This window comes from Melospiza georgiana, chromosome 4 (genome assembly GCF_028018845.1).
Source record: "Melospiza georgiana isolate bMelGeo1 chromosome 4, bMelGeo1.pri, whole genome shotgun sequence".
In the NCBI taxonomy this organism is placed as follows: domain Eukaryota; kingdom Metazoa; phylum Chordata; class Aves; order Passeriformes; family Passerellidae; genus Melospiza; species Melospiza georgiana.
Window position 1 is genome coordinate 62,886,632 of NC_080433.1, and position 23,464 is coordinate 62,910,095.

The window sequence follows — 23,464 nt, forward strand, 5'->3', positions numbered from 1 at the left end:
GACTCCAGGAGGTTTGGAAACACAAAAAATTTTAAGGTGTATTTGCAAACAAGGTATTAGAGATTGTGAGGAGGTTATAAAGGCCTAAAAGGAATTATTCTCTGGTTTGTTAAATTTGTCAGTGTAAAGACATGGGGAGTACAGGAGTCTGACTGTTCAGTTGTCAAAATATGTTTGGTTTATTGGTCTTCTAGCAGGTTGATAGGCCAATGGGAAATGTAGGACGATTTACTAAGAAAATAAAGCAAATTAAAGAAAGAAATTAGGAGGAGGAAAAGAAAAAAGAACCCCATTGCATTTCTTAATTTCTTTTTGGCCCACGCACACTTATGCCAGGAGTTCTGCCAGGCCTATGAAAATTTCTGCCAATTTAATTTCTGGGGACATTTTGAGAGATAGAGGAGGGGTTTTGTAATACACATAGAACAAAATAAGTGCATAAGGCAGAAAGAGGGGGTAGGAAGCTATTTTATGCCAATCAGCACTCACAAAGTGTTTAAGAACATAAACGTTCCTTCTGGTTTTATTTCATATAAATAATCATAGTGTTGACTTCCTGAGGATGAAAAATCCTTTTCCTAGTTCTTGATTTATGTTATTAAAATAAGGGGAATTTTAAGCAACATAGTTGAGAGTGGTGGGGGCTGATGAACACCTGGATAAATGGCAATGTGGTGCTTTTTTTAGGGCTTGTGAGATGTGTGTATACATAAGGTACATTATACACTAGTATTCTGGAAATTTTTTTTGGGGTCTTAAAAATGTTAATATCTTTGAAAGTAAAGTCTTTTGGGTTATTTTTAAGATATTAATTATTAGCACCCAATGTACAATTGCTGTGTTTTCTAAGATGATTATAAGTAAATCTTCGGTAATAATAAACAAATATTTCTGGAAGCCCTTCTGTTTTTCTTGATGCTGTAGGAATTGTGGAGCCTTTTACGGTATTCTAGTGCTGCTTTTTTTATTTTTCTCTTTTTTTTTTTTTTAATACTTAGCTCATTTCTTGGCCCAGGTTTGGCTTTGTAAAAAATTAAATGTCATAATCCCCTATGTGCTTCATTTGTGACATTTAAGACTATTTTTTTTTCTGTGTGGTACAGATGGTAAACAGAGCTGTGGGATTTATTGAAAATAGCTAAAAAGTTAGTGAATAGTGAATACAGATCCACACTGTATTTTTTGTAAGTTATGTTTTAATTTATTTAAGAAGATACTTGCCATGGTGCTGTGGCTTAGTGTAGGTGACCTTCACCTTCAAATTCACAGGCTTAGACATGGTGAAGTCCCTCTTCCCAGACATACAGTGTATCAACGTGGATCAAGTGAGCTGGGCTGTTGGAACATCATAGAATAGTTTGGGTTGGAAGGGGCCTTTCAAGGTCATCCAGTCCAGCCCCCACATACTCACCCACAGGTCTGATTTAAGAGGTGGACAATAGAAAAGGTTCATCCAGTGGCTCCAACAGCAGCATCAGGCACTGAACGTGGCAGGTTCAGTCACTTGTGGCCCTTTGTGCTGTGAGTGAAGAGAGTGGGACAGATTACACAGTGTGATTGACTGCAGGTTAATGTCTCTCAGAGAAGGTTTGTGTGTGGATTTATGGTTTGGGGTGGATTTTTTTGTTTTCCCTTTTCTCCATTCAGTTAGAAGAGATTAGAATATGCATTTGCCTGCATAGAGGAATGCCCTTCATAAGGAGTAATTATGGTAGCGTGCACTTGTCCTTTGTATCATACCCACAGCCCAGTATTTGGGGATAGTTTAAATTGAATAGCTCTCTGCTATGTTTCTCATTGTAGTACCCAGATGAAATTTCTTTGGCATGCACAGAGGAAGGGTTCACATTAAGAAGATATCCCACACAAAGAAACATGTAATACTCAAGAATAGGTAAAATTGGAGCAAAGTTGCTTTGTTTTGTTACAGTGGTCATTGGTCATGCTATCAGGTCATGTTTGACAGGCCATGCTATCCTAATATGGTAATGTTCCCACTTTAATTGCATTTTCTCTTCTCCTCCTTTTTATTCTATTTTCTTCCTTGACTTTTCCTTTTTCCCTTCCCTCCAAAACTTTCATAATGCTCAGAAGTTACTTCCTAACAGCATGGCATTGAAAAAAAATGGAGACAAAAGCAGATGCTGAGAATTAACCTTCAGTTGATAACCATGGCTAACTCCTGAGTTCTCCAAAAATATTCTGTGTTGAAGATAAAAATACTTTATGTCTGAGGGGAAAAAAGCAACTATAGATTCATCTGATTAGAGATACAAAGATACGAACATGCAAGTCAGCCTTATTTTAACTCTTTTGTTCAGTTTTGCCTAAAAATAGCAAATCTGGGCTGGTATTTTAATATTTTAATAGCTCTTGATTATCTTCACTTGAGGATGCTTCATGCACTGGCAGGTTGACTGCATGAGCAGTGAAACATCTCATTTGATCTTTCCAGATCCTGTCAATGAAGCCAGGAAGAAAATCTTAGGATAGCAAGCACTGTTGATTTTTGCTAGGCTGGAATAAATTTTTAGTAAGATGTTTCATTCTCAAAGGACTCAGGTCATGCACTTCCTCAAGTACTCTGCAAGCTGTCATAGAAGGCTTGCAGAGGCTGCAAAGCACTGGATCTTTTATACTGAATCACAGGAAGTTGTAAGCTCCCTGCATGAAGTACCTCTCAAGGTGAAAAAGGAAATTTAGGACTGGGAATGCAGCTGAGTTATTTTCTGAAGTCATTAAAAGATTTACATTTTACTGTGGTGTCCTGTATGTCATCTCAGGAGTGGCAGATCTCTGCCTTGATCTTTCTTTCAAGTAACAACTTCAGTTTCATTTTCTGTTCCCTATCTTAGAAAGAGGAACAAATTATGCACCAATTTTCCTAAACAGCTGTAAAAGGCAAGTAAATGCTAAATTATTTATTTTTAATAGAATCAGATTGCTTGACCTCCTTACATAGGAGAGCTCTGGAGTTTTCTGTCTGTCTGTTCCCTTTTCATTGGATAGCCTACCTAGAAGTTGTGTTCTCACAATTATAGGGAAACCCTTACTTTCAATGAAGAAAAATCTCAGTTGATAAAAGCTCTGTGTGAAATTACTAGCTACAGGATTTTCAAAAGTTAGTTCCATTCAGGAACATCTCGGTTTAGGAAATGGAGCAGCCTTTCTTTGTAGGTGTCAGGTCCTGCTGGGCTGCTCTGAAAGACTCCTAAGCACTAGGATTTTCATGCAGTGTATTGATAAATAATTATCATGCTTTTTCGTTATGCAACTTGTGAATTATTGATTTAAGTTTTTAAGAAATCTCTAAAGATTTTTTCATTTATATCAGAATTTTGTAGGTGAGAAAGTAAAAATCTTCAAATGGAAAAAGTTTAAATTTTTTTTTTCTTTCTTAAAGTTCTTAACTTTTTGGGCATAAATCAGTAAAAAATGTTTGGAAAAAAGATTCTGATCTTAAATCCTCTTAAGTAATTTTTGCCAAGGTAATTAGAAGTAAATGGTCCTAAATATTACTGGCTTTCTGTAGTCATTTCTGGATCCTGAATGACATGCTATTGGTCTGTATGTGATTCAGGCACTTAAAGCTTATATTTTGCAGTCATCTGTTTTACATGTCATAAACTGTATAAACCAAAGCTGATTCAGGAATTCAGTTTGTAAAGTTAGTTTTGAATTTTTTAGATTTTGAGTGTGCACTTTTTAATGGCATTTTCTACTCTACTGCCTCAGTCTATCAGTCCACCACTGGAACAGCTGATACTGTCTTAGAAGAAGTTGTAAATGTGTTTTTGGTTTTTTTTTTTTTTTTTGAGAAATGTTTCTTCTTGTATGCTATCTTTTTGTTTCAGAGTTTTCTGGAGTGTTTTCAAACTCCTTCACTAAGGTTGCCTCCCACAACATGCTTTGAAATGCCCTGAACACTCATTCTGCAGTACAGAGATCCTGTTGTAATACAGAGCAATGTATGATCCTTATCTTATGGAAGCTGTAGTTATTAAATTCTGATTAGTTTTCCTTTCTGTTGTGTAAATTAGATTTTGCTGTTGTATTAGAGCCTCATCTGATTTGCCAGAGACACTTCTTATTCTCAGATTTGAAGAAAATTAGTATTTACAAGATGAATTCTTTGGCATTCTTTTGGAGCCCATCAAACAGGCCATTTATTGAGCCACCAAACTGTATTTGTTCTGTGTCACTTAAACCTTTAAAGGTTAAGATTTTCTGGTTAGGATCTTGAAAGGTACTGCTGTTTAGTGTGTAGGTGCCACATCATGAGCTCATACTGAGCTGTCTTTGCTGCCTCTAGCCATGACCGAGTTTTTAAAAGCTTTATTTCCAAGGGGACTCTTCACACCAGGCTTTGTAGTCTTTGAGTAACTGTCTTCCATTTTGTCTGCATACTGAAGACTGTTTTAAGTACTGGAAGCTTTGCTGTGCTGTGATATTCATCTGTGTACTCTGAAAAGAAGAATTGTGTTTAATATTCCTACTGCACTTCAGAATTTACTGTTTGAAGTAACATTTAGAGGGTTTCTCTTAGGGTCCTATGCTCTTACATGTGGAAAAAAAGCTTAATGGATGCTTTTCTGTTTCTGAAGTCTGCCCATTTCCAAGGTTTGCATTTTTAAGAATGCAGTAACTTCTGATGATTTATTACCTTCAAGTATTCCCTTATCCTGTGTGTGCTTATCTGTATGTATAAATCCCCCTAAATCAGTGGCTGGCATCCCCTTTCTTCCTCTTACTGGAGGTATTTTTAGCTACATTTCTAAACTGTCTTCTTGATGCTTATCATGCACATGGAGGTTGTATTCTGTGTTTTCAATGACTTTCAGTATTTTCTTTTTCAAGACAAAGGTCTGAATCAAAGTGAAACTTACTTAGATAGTCCCTTTAGAAACCTTAGGTTTTAGTGATAGAATACATAGGACACTTGTGTCATTCTCACTGTCTCTGGACACTGCTGTAAGGATGGCTTATTTAATTGAAAGCTCTGTTTCCTTTCAGAGAGACTTAATGACTTTTTCACTGTCTTCCAGGTTCTCATATTAACTAATATCATGCTGGGTATTTATCTCTTTGGATCCTAATTATTTTCTATTATCCTCAACATGGAATGGAATTCAATTAAATGATCATTTTGGAACGCAGAAAGACAATTACATTTGAAGTAATTAATTTGGATCATGTTGGAGACACCAGCCATCCTTAGAACAAAAAACAAATAGAAATGAACACTCTTGGAGGAAGTCTTTGACACATATGAAACTATGCTCTTCATTCAATGTATTGCCCCATTTCCGTAAGTTACAAAGTTGTACGTGTTGTAGTATATGTGACACACACTGGTCGCAGAGTTTCACCAGTCCCAACATTCTTATTCCCAGAACATGTTCTGTGAGAGCAGATTAGCTAAGAATGCTACATCTCCATCCTCTTCCCTTCCCCAGAAAAACCAATCTCATTTTCCTTGGAGAAGTGAAACCTACCAGAAAAAAAATGCTTTTTTAAAATAAAATACACATTTTCCTCTACTGTATATATATTTTAATGAAGAGTAACATCAGTTTTCAGGGTAAGTGCTCAAGTCACAACTGAAAATGAGACTAAATAGTGTTGTGGAAGTGCTGGTGCACTGTGTGCAGTCATTGTTTGAATGCTCCCAGGTTTTTTAGTGGTTGAATTTCAGCCCTTCAGGTCTAGTTGTAGGAGAGCACTTCATCTTACATTTTGATGTGCTTGGTTTTGCATCAAGCTATGCGTAGTAGAGAATTAATTGCTTTAGAATATTTTTTTGCAAGTTCTGCTTCTTTCTTTTTGTTTCAGCAGAACTGTAAGGTCTATTACAGTCTGAAATGTACAATTCTGTATTCTGAGGCAGCATTTTGTACATTCGTGGACATGCTGTGCTGCTCTTTGGACTATACTGAGCTTTGTTCCTCTGTCATGTTTTCCAAACTTCTGCTCTCTTTTGGAAATTACCTTTTCCTGATTCCATTTATTTAATATGGACAAAAGGATTCCAACTTGCTTGATGTAGGTAGTCAGTGAAAGTTTTAAATGCAGCCTAAGAACAAAGTGGCACTGTTGAGAAGTTAAAACTTTGCCTGATAAATACAGTTTTCAGTGCAGTGAGAGAGACCTGTGGAAAAGTATTAGGCTGATCATCTTTGCCTTACTTTTTTTCTTCTTAGTTAGCATTTCTTTTTTTTCAAAATGGTTGTGTTGTGCTGTGATTTGCAAGGCAGTAAATTTTCCATGTAAATAGAAGTTGAGCTGAAGATTAGAAATGGAAGTAACCCTGCATTTAAGAGTGATAGCAGACTTCATTGTTTGAGAATTCCCTTTTTAATTGAAAAAGGTTAAGTTCTGCCTCTTGAGAGTGGACTGCTTTTTTGAAGAAACTTAAAAACAGAGTGGAAAAGTAAAGGAAATGAACCACTAATTAAAGGCTTTTAGTTTGATCTTTAGGGGAGAAGAGGAGGGTTGTCATTCAGTGGTATTGATGAGGAGGCAGTATGTGTAAGAAGTTTAGTCCTGACATAAAATTTCACTCCATGACTGTAGAGAAGGCTCATTTGATCTAACAAAATCATGAGCTTGTGGAATAGTTGTAAGCAGGATGAGTTAGGTCTCATGGATTTTCTTTATTTGGCCGTCTTAGTTACATCTACTGATTCTATAAAATGTAAGTTCCTTAAAGCAAAGGGAGATCTTTAATTTCACTTACTGTAGCAGCTACAGGACATTGGGTGTTTCATGATTCATGAGAAAATAGTTTTGTAATGATATAACAGAAACCAAATTGTGTAGTATATCTGATCTTTTTTTTCACATCAGTGCTCCTACCATAAAACACTTAGGTTTTATTGCCTCAGTTTTTTCTGGCAAGTTACAAGGTCACCTGTGAACCATTTAATCTATGACTAGATAGGAGTGTGTTTTATTTAAAATAAGCCTTGAGGTTTTCCTTTCTTAAAATAATGCCTGTTCCTTATACCTTCTGAAACATGAACTGTATAAACTGGAGTCTCATAGATGGTGTAAGCTCTTGTCATTTGGGGTTTGGTGCTAAGGAAAATTACTCCTGCTGATAGATTGCATGTTCTTTTTTTTTCATACTTCCACAAGCAAGAGAGAAATATGTCTGGGAAGCTCTAAATTCTTTTGCACTTTAGTATTCCTTTTTTGTCAAAAACATGTAAGTGGGGTTTTTTCCCCACTTACTGTAGTTTAACCCCAGCTGACAACCAAGTACCAACCAGCCACTCTCTCACTTCCCACTCCTTGGTCCTCACAGTGGGATGACAATATGAAAAAGGTAAAACCTCTGGGTTGAGATAAGAACTGTTTAACAATTGAAAAAAAGTAAAATATAATAATAATAATAATAATAACGTGAAAAAGGAATAAAACCCAAGAGAAACAAGTGATGTGCAATACTGTTGCATAGCACCCACTAACCAATGCCCAGCCCTGTGATCAGCCACTCCCAGCCAGCTCCCATCATTTTATCTATGGGGCATGGCACTCCATGGTATGGAATATCCCTTTGGCCAGTTTGGGTCAGCTGGCCATGGTCCCTCCCAGCTTCTTGTGCCCCTGCTCACTGGCAGAGCATGAGACACTGAAAAGTCCTGAATTAACTGTCAGCACTGCTCATCAACTCAAACATCAATGTGTTATCAACCTTCAAATCAAAATACATCACTGTAACAGCTGCTCAGAAAAAAAAAATTGCTCCATCCCAGCAGAAACCAGGACACCACTGTTAGTAACTATTCTACAGATTCATAAAACATTTTTTACTCTAATCTGAAGTGAATTAAGTGAGTCATTAAACTCACAGTTTATGTTTAAACTAGAATAGGGCTGGACTGTCATCTCAGAGAACTGTCTCCATTGCTATAGTTGCATGTTTCCGCTGTATCCCTTGTTTTTTAACTTCAGCAGTCAGGCAATCACATGCTTGCTTTGTCCACTGTGTTGCTGAAAACTGGCTCCCTACCATTTCTTGGCACTGACTTGATGACAAAGAGAAGCCACCATTGCCAGGGACTGAGAGTGCCAAAATGTCCATTTTGGTGACAGCGCAGTCATAAACTGATTGAAATAATAAAAATACTATTTTGCCCCTTTCGTCATAGGTGTGCATGTACAAAACCAATGTATGCAGAGATAAGCATCCAGGTCACATTTGGCTTATATATGGTTAAATGTTTTGCATATTCTCTTAACACAGGTACTTCTTTCCATTTTTACAGTCCACTGGAAATGTGAATTGTGCCCTTGTTCTGGCAGCAGTCATTACTTGATCTGTCTTCCTGTTTAAAATTCAGTCTGTGATCTGACTTGTTTCTGCTGATAGCTGCCTCACATTAGCTAGATGCCTGAGTGATAACTTGAGTAATGTGTCTCTGGCTTGTGGCAGGATGAAAACAAAACAGTTTATACACCTCACTTGAAAGATAAATCTGACAGGATATTGAAGAATAACAAGTAATTTTTGCAGAGACATAAGAGATGTCCTTTGCAGAATGGTTTTTTTAGCTTTTCATTTCAAATGCCATGTGAAATGTACTGTGATAACTTAAATTCCCCTATTCACTTTTTCATAAAGCACGCTCTGTTTCAGCACAGTCTAAGACCAAACTCCTCCTCAATCTGCAGATATTTTTATCAACTTGGTGAGAGTGAGAACAAGATTAATAAATACCACTGATGAATAGTTTGGTGTTTGTCGCTCAGGACAATGCTACCTTTATAATTTTTCTTCTGTAGGAAATCAAAGGCAAATATAGGAGTTACAAAACAAACACTCTTAAATGAATATTTACAGTGTAAGCTAAATGACAATGAAGGAGAATACTTATATGTAAATCTCTCAGAACCTTGAGTAAATATACTCCTTTTTCTCTTAAAAATCTGAAATTGTGTTGATAATCCAAATGGAAGGTCTCCTGGGGTGGAGTGGAAAAACTCTGTAAGTCACTATATGGAAATGCTTGAAAAATTACTGGATTGTAAAAAGTAACTTGCTAAGCTCAAGCTCCTTAGTTATCAGCCTCCTTTGTAGCAAACAGACTGGAAGAATTACTAAAGGGAGTTCTGCCATAATTGTTTTACAGTAAAAGGCTCTGTTGAGGGGCATGTGAAGTTACATAACCTAGTTTGACTGTGTCTGAATGTACAATGATCATGATGGCCTTCAAGTCTTTGGTAGTGATAAGGATGGCTGGGATGGTTAGGTCTTTCTTGTGTGGGGAGTGGCATGCCCAGAGTTGAATTTGTTTTAAAATGTTATTCTCTTTGTAGCCTACAGTTTGCAGTGGCTGACTGCAGGCTGGTACCATTGCCTTTAGCTGAGGGCATTTCTGATCATATTCTAGAGTCACTGTGGGATTCTTTCCTTATTAGTCCTAATGTCCACACCTCCACATACACTCACACACACTGGAAAGTCTTCAGAATGCTATCTTAAAACTTTTCATTTGTCTCTTTAATCAAGCTTAAAAATGGCTTAATAAGGCCAATACTGTTTGTATAGCAAACCCAGAGCAGGATTGGCAACAGCCCATCAAATAAGTGGATTGTAATATAAGAGCCTTTTTAATGTTTTCATTACAATTATGATATTAAAATGTAATATCCTTTGATGTATGCAAACTTTTGTTAGGGGAAGGCTAATTAAAAACAGTACCATGCATATTATTGATTATTGGTGACAGAAGACAGTCATCATAGTGTCAGTCAGTCTGAATTTACTAAATTGGAAACCCTACCAGGAAGAATTAGATAGTGTCATGGAGAAATCCATATCAGTCTTTACTTCCAGGATTGAAAAGAATTTTAATGATCATAGCATTGCATTGAAATAAGCCTTTTGTTGACTTGGTAATCTGCCTGATTTGTAACATTTTATTTTCTTGGGTTTTTTCTACTTAGCTTTTGCAGCGTGATTGTTTTAATGGTTGGAAACATTACTGCAAAGACTGATTTGTTACTCCTGTTAGTATTTCCCATGTTACAATCTCTGCTTGCCTTTTTTTTTTTTTTTAATACCTTACCTAAAGGTTCATCCTGTTTTTAAAATCTGGACAACAGGAACTTTAATACTTCCTTGAAATTACATATTTTGTTAATATTCACGTTCTTTTTCATCACACCCAAATATTTGAAGAGCAAAACAATAATTGTGTGCATTGTGTAAATACAGAAGGTTGTTAATGAAAATGGTGTGGTTTCCAGTTTGATGCAGTTTATTTTTTGTGTTATGCTGCAGGTCTATCAAATGGTTTTGGAGATGAAAGTAAGGAGAGAGCATTAGATGATACTCCAGGAAGAAAAGTTGAACCTCGTCGCCGCTGTGCATCAGAATCTAGTATTTCATCTAGTAACAGTCTCTTGTGTAACTCAAGGTAAAACTGTAAATATGAAATACAGACTTGAGACTGAATATATCAGTTTTCTATAGTGCTTGTGACCCACGTTGGAGGATTGCATAAATTATGGAAAAAAGAGTGTATTTCAGTTTTCTCAGTTATGTCAGATCCAAGTCACCTTTCAGGATTGCTGGGATTCTTCTGTTGAATTCAGGTTATTGCATATCCAGGCAGTTAGATTTTTAAACTGACTGTGCTTCTATTGCTCTGTAAAGATACAGGTATGTTTTTACATACAGTATCTTGGCTTAATTACCTTCCTAATCTGGAACACTAAAAATGTATGTGTTTATTTTTGTGAAGGCAAGAGAGAAGCAACTTACAAAGCAGAGTCTTTTACCCAAAAAAGGTAGTTTGATAGCCTTGGAACTGTAGGTTGTCAGTCTGTGGGTTGCTGGGTAGGTACTGCAGTGTTGATAGTAACTCTGTACCAGCTATTGACTTCTCCATGGAGTCTGCTGTTAAAGGCAGGACTGTCAGAATGGACCCTTCTGCCACCATTGATGTCTCCATCACCAGTGGTGTATCTTCTGAAAGAACACTGATTTCTGGGTGAGAGGTAGCTGTCTCCAGTCCTGGTCTATGAGGATGGGACATACAGGACAGTATAGGGTAAATCTGTCACACAGAAAAAGAGGACTTTATTCATGTGTTCAGGTTAAGGGAAAGGTGTTAATGCAGTCATGTCAAACAGGCTTTCAGAGACAAAGATAATTTACTATTGCATCTATTTTAAATGTGATATTCTAGATCAAATTGTCAGTATAATTGTTGTTCACATTCTATGATTTCTTGAAGAAAACTCAAGTGTGTAGAAAGCAAATTTCCCATTTTGAGAAGAGACATTTCACAATTGAAAGACTGAAATTTTTAGTGAAAAATTAAAGAGACAATAGTTGTGTTTTCTGAGTAGTAGACCTATTGGAGCAGTGGACCTGTCTTTTGCTGATAACCAGGCAATTCTGTGTTTGAAAATAATCAGAACTTTGGCTTTTATGTTGTTTGTATTTTTTACTCAAAATATTTTTAGAGCTTGCTCCATTGATTTTACCCTGTACTGATGAAATGTAAATTCTCGTTCAAAACTTTGATTTATAGTGAACAATGTTAATTATCAAGTAGTGATTTTAATATGAATACTTTTGTAGTTTTAGTCTCCCGAAGTGTGGTAAAGGTAAACCTGCCCTGATACGGAGACACACACTGGAAGATCGAAGTGAACTGATTTCATGCATTGAAAATGGAAACTATGCCAAAGCAGCAAGAATTGCAGCTGGTAACTATAAATAATTGAATTCTTAATAGTAGTGTATAATATTTTTCCATTTTTTAGACAGATTTTAACATTCTTATTTTTACTGCTTAAATACATTAAGCTGTCTCAAAGTGTTGTTGATATCCTTCCAGAAACTACTGAATTCTGCTTTTGACTCCTGGAAGTCTTTGTAAAGAATAGCATCTGACTCTGATTTTTGATTAATTTTCTCTTCTTGCTTGAGGAAATAAAGATGTTTTGAAATAAAAAGAGAAGATGAGTTTTCTTTTGCAGATCTTGTAAAAGAAAATTAGTAATCCTATGTGCTAGATTAGTAACCCCTTACTGTCATGTGGAATAAACTCTGACTAGGAAAAATTCTGAAACTCCTACTTGTATGTACACCTGAGAAGTCTCTGAGTCTGGCTGCATGCATTCTGTCAGCTCATGTATGATTTTCTATTCAGCATTAAAATACCATTTTCTTTGCAGCTGAGAATAGTGCAGATATCTTTCTTGTTAGATGTCCTGAAGAAGAGAACTTGAACTGTTTTTATATACCAGATACAGTTCTACATACATATTTTTTGAAACAGTCTGTAAATAAAGATGAATTAATTGAAACCCTCATGGCTCTTTCTAACTGACATGTGAATACTTTACAAACTGTTACTAACAGAGCAGAGAAACAACTTACTGTGCAGAATGACTGTACTAATTTTTTTTTAATGTGATCACTTTAAATACTTTTTTCTTGCTATTTCTACTTTTAAAAGATCTTAAACCACTTTTATGGTTTAAGATCAACAACAAACCCTGGAATGCTTTTGTAATGTCAAGGCAGAACACGTATGAGCATGCCACCTTTCATTATAAATGAGCAATGCCCATTTGAAATGCACTTTATCTAAGCAGTATTGCCTGACTGCTGAAAGAAAGTGCAGCTGCAGCCCCTGAACTGTATCTTGGTACCAGGTTTCCCCATACAAGAAGTGCTGCCTGACCTTTACAGCATATCAACTTGGATCACTTTTCCCCCTTTGATCAGCACCCCCAGTGGTGATCATCTTGAAGTTAACTCACTCTTCTGATCAGTCTCTGGACTGTATCTTAGGGACCAGTTGTGGTTTTGGTTGACTGAAAGGCTTATGCAGGTCTCAGGCTTCAATCCATTGCTGAGCAGCAGAGAAGAAAATTGAGGATTCTCTAGAAGTGCACAGTAACTTACACTCAGTTGTTCATTACCCTGCTTTTTGAGAAGAAGTAAAACACTAGTGCTGCTGCCTGGAAACCTGTTGACATTTTTGAACTTGACTGCAGGAAAGGGCAGGGCAGAGAGACCAAGAAAACTTGTTAAAAATAAATGGAAATCAAAATGCAGGTCAGAATTTAGGCATAAGAATAGAAAGGTGTACCAGTATTGCTAAGTTATGAGGTGCTAATCTCAGTGTGGGTATCCAGGTATCCAACACTTGGAAATATATACTGTGCAAATTGCATCTTGAAAATCATCACTTCTGTGACAGGATTGTCATCACAGTAAAAGAAACTATTTGAAGTACCATAATTTTATGTTTTCTTTGGAGCTTTTTCAAAGGGAAGGAATTATTGGAATTTGGCAAACGCTTCCTAAGAACTAAGATGTTTTAGATATGCCATTTCTAGAAGTGTCTAAACTCTTGTTCTTTATCTGTAAGCTTGGAAAAAAAGTATTAATACCATGTAAAGAGCTCTTATGAATGCTACCTTGTTTTTATTCGTATGTGTGTGAAAGTTGGTATTAGTATTAGATTCTAAGGATCACGAGCTATTGATTAGGAAACGAAGAACTGCAGATTTATCTGAGGTTTCATTCTGGAACATTTTAATTTTATGTTTCTTTGTTCTTAGAAGTTGGGCATAGCAGTATGTGGATTTCAACTGATGCTGCAACATCTGTTCTTGAGCCTCTAAAAGTAGTATGGGCCAAATGCAGTGGATATCCCTCCTACCCAGCTCTGGTAAGTGCCCACCTTCCCAGAAGTACAGTAGTGACTGTTTCTGGTCTGAAAACACCATGCACAGACTTAAGATAATTGGTAAATTCCCATTTAGGTTGGAGAAAGGTGGCTTGTTGTGCCCTCTTTACTATGCACTGAGTTTGTAAAGCTACTGGAGTACCAGATTTTAAGTCAATAATTTCTGCTACCCTGCCAGCCCTTGGAGATGTGCAGTACTCCTGTGTCGTGCAGCCTCCTGTGGGTGGGAGGGGAGTCAGAAGAGTGCAAGTGAGAAAACTCTTGGGTTGAGATAAAGACAGTTTAATAGGGAAAGCAAAAGCCATACACACAAGCAAAGCAAATTCATTCACCATTTCCTATGGGCAGCAGGTGTTCAGTCATCGCCAGGAACACAGAGCTCCTTTACATGTGGCTTGGGGACACAAACACCATCACACTGAATGTCCCTACCTTCCTCCTCCTTTCCCCAGCTCTATATACTGAGCATGATGCCATGTGGGATGGACCATCCCTAAGGTCAGTTTGGGTCAGCTGCCCCAGCTGTGTCCCCTCCCAACTCCTTGTGCACCCCCAGCCTCCTCACTGGTGGGGCAGGGTGAGAAGGGGAAGAGGCCTTGTCTGTGTAAGCACAGCTCAGCATTAACAAAAATATCTTTATGTTGTCAATGCAGTTTTCAACCCAAATCCAAAACATAGCCCCTTACCACCTACTGTGAAGAAAATTGTCTCTATCCCTGCTAAAACCAGCATACTTGTCTCAGTAGTCTTTGTTTCTGTGTTATATATTATTTCTGCTGCAAAATGAGTATAAAAATACCCTTGATGCTGCAGCTCATTAAAGAAACAAAAAACTCAATAGCTGGAATAAACTGACTGATTGCAGCCAATTGTGAATGATGTACTGGATACTTAAAGCTGTTTTTAAGCAGAGGAGATGCATATATGTGTGTGTTAATAAAAGAGAAACAGACATAGTTCTGCTTAAATCAAAGCTTGCAGAGAAAATATTGATGAGTTGTTTGGCTTTAGGCTTTTGGGGTTATATGAACAGTTCATACACTGACTTGATTTATATACGAGTCTGGACAATCACGATTTTAATACGTGTGTTCTAAAGACAATGTGAAATGTAATCATACAGAGTCAGGTGAAAACCTCTGGAGGTGGAATCAGAGCACTTGAGTTTAAGCACTTGAGTCAGTGGGTGACTCAAAGACACCTGGGTCAGATGCTGAAAATTTGATGATTGTCTCTTGAAAGATGTTAGCGCTAGATTTAAACTGATGAAGACCAAAGGGTTCCTTTTCTTCTCCTTTATGTCAGCATTGATGTGTCTGAGAGTGGGATAAGTTAATTTGAGGAGTTAAACCTCTGTTAAGAGAGGAAAATTCTTCTGATTTTTATGAGCTCCCCACAGTATTAGCTTTCTATTAATTTATTTCCCAAAGTTAGTTTACTGTGGATTAAGATTGGTGCCAGTGTGGATAGTGGAAAAGCAAAAGGAGTTCATAGAGTAGGAGATGGGTGGAACAGGCATGGAGTAAAAACCTTTCTTTGGGTGGAAGCTAAGCACTTCATAATGCTGTGAGCTGCCTGCAAAGGATTTTTCCATCAGGATGGTTTGTTTAACATGAGCAAACATGTCTCTCCCTCAATTTTGTTTAGAAAGACTTCGTGACTGTAACTGCATGTTTTGGCTAAGACTGAGTCATTAAATTGGATATGCAAGATATTTGAAAGTTGCACTTTTTTGGTTTTGTTTTTAAATTTTTGCTCCAGAGTTTGAGTATGGAGCATGTATTTTACTGAAATACTTATACCTTAACATAGGTTAGTTCTTTAAGGTATATTAATTTCAAACCCTAAAATTTGAGGCAAGTTAGAGCTTCTAGAAATCATGGTTTGACATTTTCATTCTAAACCTGCTTGTCAGTCTCAAAGTTGTACTAAGTGGAATTCAAATGGGACTTTTAAGAAGAACTAATATGAGTGAAAAATGCTTTTTTTTGGCATTTTCAGTCAAGTCTGCCACTAGGTCTCCTCTATGCCTGTTCAGTTTATGTCAAAAAGTGTGTGTAACACAAAGTCAATTTATATCCAGTGGCTGTTTAGTTTATTATTTATTTCTTATTAACTTCATTTGTAATACCTTCTTAAAATGAATTACATAATTTTAAAAATGAGGAACTGTCCTTTCTTCTCCCTTACAGATTATTGACCCTAAGATGCCTCGTGTTGCTGGCCATCACAATGGTGTTACTATACCAGTGCCACCTCTAGATGTACTGAAAATTGGAGAACAAATGCAGACCAAATCAGATGAGAAACTATTCTTAGTACTATTTTTTGACAACAAAAGAAGTTGGTATGTTATTGAAATGTATTGTTTGATGCAGTGACTTAAAATTTAAGAACCTGTGTCTTTGGTCTAGAAGAAAATTGAAACATTATATTTCCATGGATATAATTTCAATGGAAGTATAAACTGTAATGTTAAAATTTCATATTTGAGTCTGTTTTTGGACCAAGGTATATATCATCACTGAAAGATACCTTTTTATCGTCAGTTTGGAAAAAAATATTTTAAGTCATTTATAGTCTTTTTTATTTACAAGTGACTTTCATTTATTGACCTGGTGAAATTACTTCATTGCTTCATAAGTTTTTTAAAAGTAATAGTCTAACATTTATCTCTTTTATCCTTCATCATTGCTTTCTGAATTACAACACTTCTTCTCTCAGTCTTCTCAAGTGCATTTTCTATTTTTAACCTCTCTTTAACTCAATGCTTTATTAACACTTTCTTTCACTTAGCCTTTTCTATTTTTTTTTCATTAAGTCTTCCTTATTTCCATTTATTTTGGCATCAGCAATATGCTATGTAGAGCCTGAAGGGGGATAGTTCACACAACAAAACATTCTCTTTCCTTCCCCCATGGTCTTCAGTTTTAGGGCTGATGGGATTTTTCTGGGGAGGTAGGAGGAGACACCCAAGGTTTTTTGGTCTTCTTTTGGTTGTTAGGATTGTTTATGGTTTTGGTGAGTTTTTCCTAGACATGGAAGCTTCTCATCTACCTTTCATCAAACTATCTATTTCTTTTCTATGTTCTCTGTTGTCCCTCTCCTCTCCTAGTTTCCATACAGGTCAAGCTAACTGTAAATCTGTCCATGTCTCGTTTTTCTCTTGAATTTGCTTACTTTTAGCTATCAGTTTCCTCTTTAGATGATTATATGTGGCATTGAGCGATGCTGTGCCAGTATGCTATCACTTAAATAAGTTTCTGCTTAAAATTTATAACTGATGTTTACTCTTTTGCCCCTTAGATTTTTTGGCATAATTTTTCTGGTTTTCGGTTATTTTCTTAATTAATTGGTACTTCATCATAATTATCTTCGTTCAGTTGTTCAGGATTCCATAAGATCCTGCATTCTTCTGCCTTTGTTCGCAGAGAACATCTGCATTTAAACATATTCAGGCTTGTTTCTCATTTTTTTTCTCTTACTGGTGGTGCCAATGTAATGCATGTTTCCCCTGGTCAGTTTCTTAATAATTGCTCTGATTGCTTCTTGATCTGGGGAGTCCTCTGCAGCTTGAACTTTTCTGATTAGGCTCTATGTGCAGGTGGTCCTAAATCATGTAAATATTGTGCAAAGTTGTCTCTAATGGGTGCTCTGCATAGATGGACAGGAAAAGACTCAATACTTCTTCCAGCCCCTTTCCTCCCCTCCACCCTGACGCCACCAACTTGTTTTGGTAGTGATTCTTCTTTTGTGATTATTTTAGCATTCATAATTCTATCTGTGTTGTGTCTCTTGTAGTCTTGAACTCCTGTTTGTGATTTTCATTCATTTGCAGGGTATCTGTCACCTTCATTCTGTGATACCACTGTCTGTCCTCTATGGATTTTCATATTTGTTTCTTCTTCTTCCCTGCTTATATCTGGAGGACTTGCAAAGCTTTCTTTTAAAAATTCCTTCTTAAAACTTCCTCTGATCTGTATTAAAACTGATAATGGTTAGACTGATGCTTTTCATGCTGTTATCATACTGTCTGTGTCCTTGTACTGACTCTTCTCATTTTATTTCTCTGTGTGTGCTCAATACAATAGGGCTCTAGTTTAGAGTCCTTTAAGAAAATGAAAATATTTCAAGAGCCAATTTTATTTATGTAAAAAAAATGTTTGAAGATTTGACTGTCTGATCTCCTGTTGGTTTGGCTTCAAATGGTTTCCCTCCCAGACTAATGTTTTTATACAAAAGGAGGGCTTCTGCTTTTTGCAGGATTGGGATTGCAGACTACAGTAGCCTATCGTAAATATATTCATTAATTGACCTAATTTTTGTTTTCCTCAATGTCTTTAAGTTTGGAAAACAGGATTACAATCAACCTTTATGAAAATGATGTAAATTTAATTTATACTTTTAAAGTATAAAAGTATAAGTATAAAGTATAAATATAAGTAAGTATAAAGTATATATAAATATAAAGTATAAATTAAAGTAAATATTTAGAATGCTTTAACTAGAAGAAGATGATGTAGAGCTTATTCTGTTATCACTCCTCCATGCCCAGAATTTGAAGATATTTATGGAGCTTGAAACAGAAAAGTGCCCTGAATACAGAGCTGGTGGGATTTCATACTGCAGGGTAAAAGCATGCTAAAGCAGAACTTCCTTGCTAGCTGAGCTTTCCCCATAAAGAACAAATCGAGATGCCTGAAATGTAAGGCAAAAATCCATCATCTGAAAACTCCTTGTAATAATGGAAGGGAAAGAATGAGAGGAAACAATACTGTGTCAGGTGAATCTTGAGCCATGTCCATTGTTAGTTGCTGCTGCCTGTTCTTTTAACTGCGTCGGTATTTTAGGCTAAGATTTTTCTGTTGGTACTTAATCACTAAGTACATACCACTGAATACATTCTCTGTTTTACAGAAGAGATTTTCTTAATATTTCATGTTCTTTAAATATTTAATGCAAGTAAGCACTATCTTAAATGGTGTTTTATTGTTTTGTTTAAGGTGGTAAAACTGATTTGTGATATGAGAAGCATGGCATAGTAGCCTTGACATTTCTGGACAGACTTCTTGATTTTCTTGTATGTTTAACAGATTTATTTTTTACCCTTTTCTTACAGGCAGTGGCTTCCCAAATCCAAAATGGTTCCCCTTGGGATAGATGAGACCATAGACAAGTTAAAAATGATGGAAGGACGGAACTCGAGCATACGAAAAGCAGTAAGAATTGCTTTTGATCGTGCTATGAATCACCTGAGTCGAGTCCATGGAGAACCAGTCAGTGACTTCAGTGATATTGACTAACAGAGATTCTCTAGCAAGGCATGAAAAATACCACAGAGACTTGAACTCTACTCATGAACCTCTTTGTCTAAAAGAATGTATTGAAGATACAACCCCTTAATTGTTGATTCAGTGGCTGAGTTCTGCAAACTTGAAATAGTTGAGCAATTCTTCTAAATCACCATTGCCATATTGATTAATTATTTTATTGTGTTGTAGATTGGAGGATTTTCCACTAAACCTGTTAAAATGTCTTGTTCATAGTGTTCATAATTGTACATAAATGTATATTCAACACTTAACTTATTCTGATTTTAGAAGTAGCTCCTTAATTCCTTTTATAATTTTGTTGGGGAGGGAATTGGTTTTTGTTTTTTCCATGCTTTTTACTCTTTTTCTTTTCTTTCTGAGTTTAAGTTACCTAAGCGCCATCTTCCAGCTTGAGGTGTTTAGTTGATCTTAAAGCCTAATATCAAAATGGCATCAAATATATGTTTGCCTAAATCATATACAGTATGGTGCTGCTTGTATCATTTCTTCCTTGGTCTGTAGCTTCTGAAAAAGACTTCTGAATGTTTGTGTAAATTGTTGCTCTTTGCACAAAGTACCGCATATTTAAGATTGATGTAAATTTACAATTACAAATATGTATTTTAAGAAAGGAAGTTGCATTATTTTGGAGGGTACTTTGTGAGAAAGACATCAATAAAAATTATACTATGTACATCACTTGCAAATCACCAAAAACACTCCATTGTTGCCCAAAATGACTTAAGGTTCTTACTGTTTTAAACAAACCTGGCTTAAAGCCTGCAAGCACATTATTTCTTTCGAAACCATATCCCATTTATCTCCCATTGGTTTAATTTTGTTGATATGTGTGCCTCCCTGTGTTTTATTTATTGTAGAAAATGTATTAATTTGCTTTATAATGAAAAATAAAATTGACAAATATATTGATATGCATTTTTATACAGGCACATGAGAAGACAACTTGCTTTGGGAGAAAAATGTATTGGAAATTGTATAAAATAACTCGATGGTTTGTGTGTAATTCGGTTTTTTGGTAACTTGTAATCTTTTGTTTCCAATGAGGGGATTTATGTAACTTTTAATTTAGAACACTTTGGTAGCAATAGAAACTTTGGATACATTTTTGTATGGTACATGTGATGTATATAGAATTAGTACTTTATTTTTATTTTTAAGAAGTAAAGCATTATGTTTGGGCAGGGGGAAGAAGGAGGGTGGGTTTCCAGAACTGCATTTTTATATTAAAAAGAAAAAAAAATAAAGTCAAGATATTGATTGTTGTAGCTACTTTATTCCTACCTTCACTGAGATACTGAATTTGTAACAATGAAAATGGCAAGGTATGTTTGCAATGTGATTTATAATGGCTCCATTATTTATAAATGCACTGTGTTTGAACTCTTTTGCAGTGATATCGTAAATACTGTACCAAGTTATATAATATGAAACACCAAATAATGCATATGAATGCACGAAGTATTTATGCCCAGCTTTTTTATAAAGGATTAGCAAATACAGCAAAACCAATACTTTTTAAATCTTTTTTTTAAAACTTCATTGAATAGCATACTTCATTGTTAAACCTGCTTGAATCTTTATTTTAAAGGGACAATTACTTTTTAAATAGTTTTTAATGTTTTTATTCTCTATTGTTTGTAATACCCCCGTAGAAGCTTGAAATAAAATTTCTTTCTCAACTGTAAATTTTGTCCTGAATTTGGCCCCTGAGATTTTGCTGCAGTGCCCATTTTCTTACTCCATGACTGAGCTGCTCCAGAGGCACTGGACCAAGAAGCTGAATGTTCTCCTGTGGCACCCAGCATTGTCCTTACTGAGCCCTTTGCATAGGAGATATTGCAGTTAGCTGGGACTACAGTAACTGCCTGTGATGGACCCTGGTAATTAGGGATGATGACTTGGACAAACTTCACGAATGATCAAGCAAAGACTTGACAGCAGACACAGCTTTAGGGAGAGCAGTGATGGCTGGAAGGACCATCACTGAGGTGTGCTGCTCTGATGGCCACAACAGCTACATCAGGTAGAAAAATTAAAATCTGGTTGTTTGCACTTAATATAATGACTCTGAGGATCTGAGATATAATCATGCTCTTCTTTAAAGGGAATGGAACTTAATTTGGGCAGTGTTGAGACAGTAGAACCACTTGTCATCATGAGGACTCTGTTAAAGGTATTAAAAAAATACACTGCATCAGATTTTATTTCAGACTGGTTCTACAAAAGGTACTCAGATTTTGTATGTGTAAAACCAGATAATGATTCATAACCTCATTCTGGTGCACAGAGAAATGGACCTTTTTTCTGTCTTGGACCTTGGAAAGCTGAAATGCAGTTACACCAGAAGTTGGAAGATGATAAGGATGCTGATACCTGTGAAATACAAGTGCCATTAAAAAGAAAGCATAGAGTTGCAAAATGATCCTTCAGAAGACTTCCTACGTTCTCAGTTGCCTGCACACTAGCAACATTGCAAGGGGGAAAAGAGCTCATTTTTGCAAACAAGAGCATTAATTATTTCTGAACTTTTTTTAAAATCACATCACCAGGGAAAGCTCTATTTCGAATTTTGCTCAGATTTCTGAGTGTTATTTTTTGACTTTTCTGTTCAGAGGTGGTTTCATCAGTTCTTGGAGAAGAAAGATGTGCTGCCTTCATCTTACAGGGGACTGTATGCACTTATGAGAATTATCAGCTGGAAAACTGTACTGATTAAAATAAGCTTGTTCTGCGTCTTCTTCTGATGAAACTGACATGAAAGGCTCGTTTATTTTTGTTTGGTTATGCAGTGGAAACTCCCAGGAATTCTTCCCAGACCCTGTCGAGAGGAGATTGCTGCAGTGTCAGTTGCTGTTCCCATACTCTCTTGTGATGAAGTCCAGTATCATCCAGAGGCTCTTGAGATTGGGTTAAAGTTTAAAATAGTTACTCAGAAATAAATAAACAAAATAGAGTGGAAATTAGTATTCCAATGGAAAGTAAAACTGGAACACCACATCTTGGCTTGCCAGCTTCTTGGGGAGTGTTACAGTTATAAGTACAGGGTGTAAGTTTGTACATTCACTGCTCAGTTCTGGTGTGATCATTTCCTATTAATTGAAGTGTGAGACTTATATCATCAGTTGGAACTATGTGAAAATGTATTTTATTGTATTAAAATATGAGCAATTATTGTATAAATAGGGGGAAAATGTGACTAGAGAATAATGTTTTTTTTAAAAAAGTTTGTTATCTCAGTGATTTTTTGGGGAATGTTTGTTGTGATTTTCTGTCTTACACTAGAGGGAGCAATGCACACAGACCATCAACATCTACAAAATAAGTATTCAGTTTTTCCTTCTCAAAATGCTGCTATTAAAACTTACTGCTTGTAAACAGTAAGTCTTTTTTGCTTCTAGTGTTTCTAGTCCATGAGAAGTAGCTTTCTCTCTTGTCGCTGCAAGTGGGCTGATTCAGGAACGCTTAATTTTAACTAGAGCTAGTACAAAGGACAAAATAGCTCTGGATTTTCTGGCTCTCATGTCTAATTGCCAGTGGCAGATGAGTAACTTCTTACACTTTTATTTAGTTATTGATTTTGTTTTCACAGTTGCATTCTGTAGTGTTAGAAAATGACTCAGAGGTGGCTGCTGCTGGTAGCACAATGCAAGACAAACACATCAATTAACAGAAATACTCAAGTGTGGAGGTCAAGTTCCAGATGAGACAGTTGCTCTGTCCTGCAGCCTGGCAAGGGGAGGTTGTCTTGACGATGTGTGCTAGGGAATCAAATAAATTAATCTCAGTCCTTTGATCATATGGTAAAAGTTCTTGCCTATGTGAGAACAAACTTTCTCACCCCCACTATATCTGTAACAGAAAATACAGAAGTGAAATGTAAATGGAGGAGATTTACTGTCCACATCCAGCTTAGCAACTTTGAGTTACCTTGTTGAGAGTTTTGTTTAACATACAGTTGCTATGACTTGCCTCCTCCTTGAAAGATTTATTTCCTCTAAAACTTTTAATGTAGAAAAAGAGTAAATTCAAGGTAATGGAAGTTTGGAAAATAATATTTTGGAATAGCATGTAGTTAAAAAACTTTTAGAAAACATTTGGGAATTGGTATTTGATGGGAAGGGGCTGTAAATTTATTTTTACCTGCCTACTTATTCAGATTTTATTGGCTGTGCATAGAAAGTGCTATCAAATATCTGATGGTCAGGAAAGAAAATACAAAACGTCAGCAGCTGTACTTAAACACTATTAATGATCTTTTTCAATTGTTTCTATGTGTTAACCAACAGTGCTTTGATTGCAGTCACCCCATTCTATTTTTTGCTTTTACTGCATGGAGAGAATAAGAATTTTATTTTCCTTTTAATAATTTAAAATATTATTTAAATTTTTAATTAATCCCCGTGATATCAA

At 36.1% G+C, this 23,464-nt stretch overlaps 1 protein-coding gene across 4 annotated transcripts in view; it reads left to right on the top strand.

The window, feature by feature from the left end:
- BRD1 (bromodomain containing 1) overlaps positions 1–22,335 on the top strand; it is a 59,806-nt gene extending 37,471 nt beyond the window's left edge. For 3 of the 4 annotated variants that reach the window (XM_058022168.1, XM_058022169.1, XM_058022170.1), the window contains 5 exons: positions 10,289–10,424; positions 11,597–11,724; positions 13,594–13,703; positions 15,914–16,068; positions 18,841–22,335. In XM_058022168.1, the coding sequence (XP_057878151.1) occupies positions 10,289–10,424; positions 11,597–11,724; positions 13,594–13,703; positions 15,914–16,068; positions 18,841–19,024 (713 nt within the window). In that variant the 3' untranslated portion in view covers positions 19,025–22,335. Of the gene's footprint in view, positions 1–5,045; positions 5,254–10,288; positions 10,425–11,596; positions 11,725–13,593; positions 13,704–15,913; positions 16,069–18,840 lie in introns of those variants that run through there. The other variant, XM_058022171.1, reaches the window with a different exon arrangement.
- Positions 22,336–23,464: the final 1,129 nt, after the last annotated feature.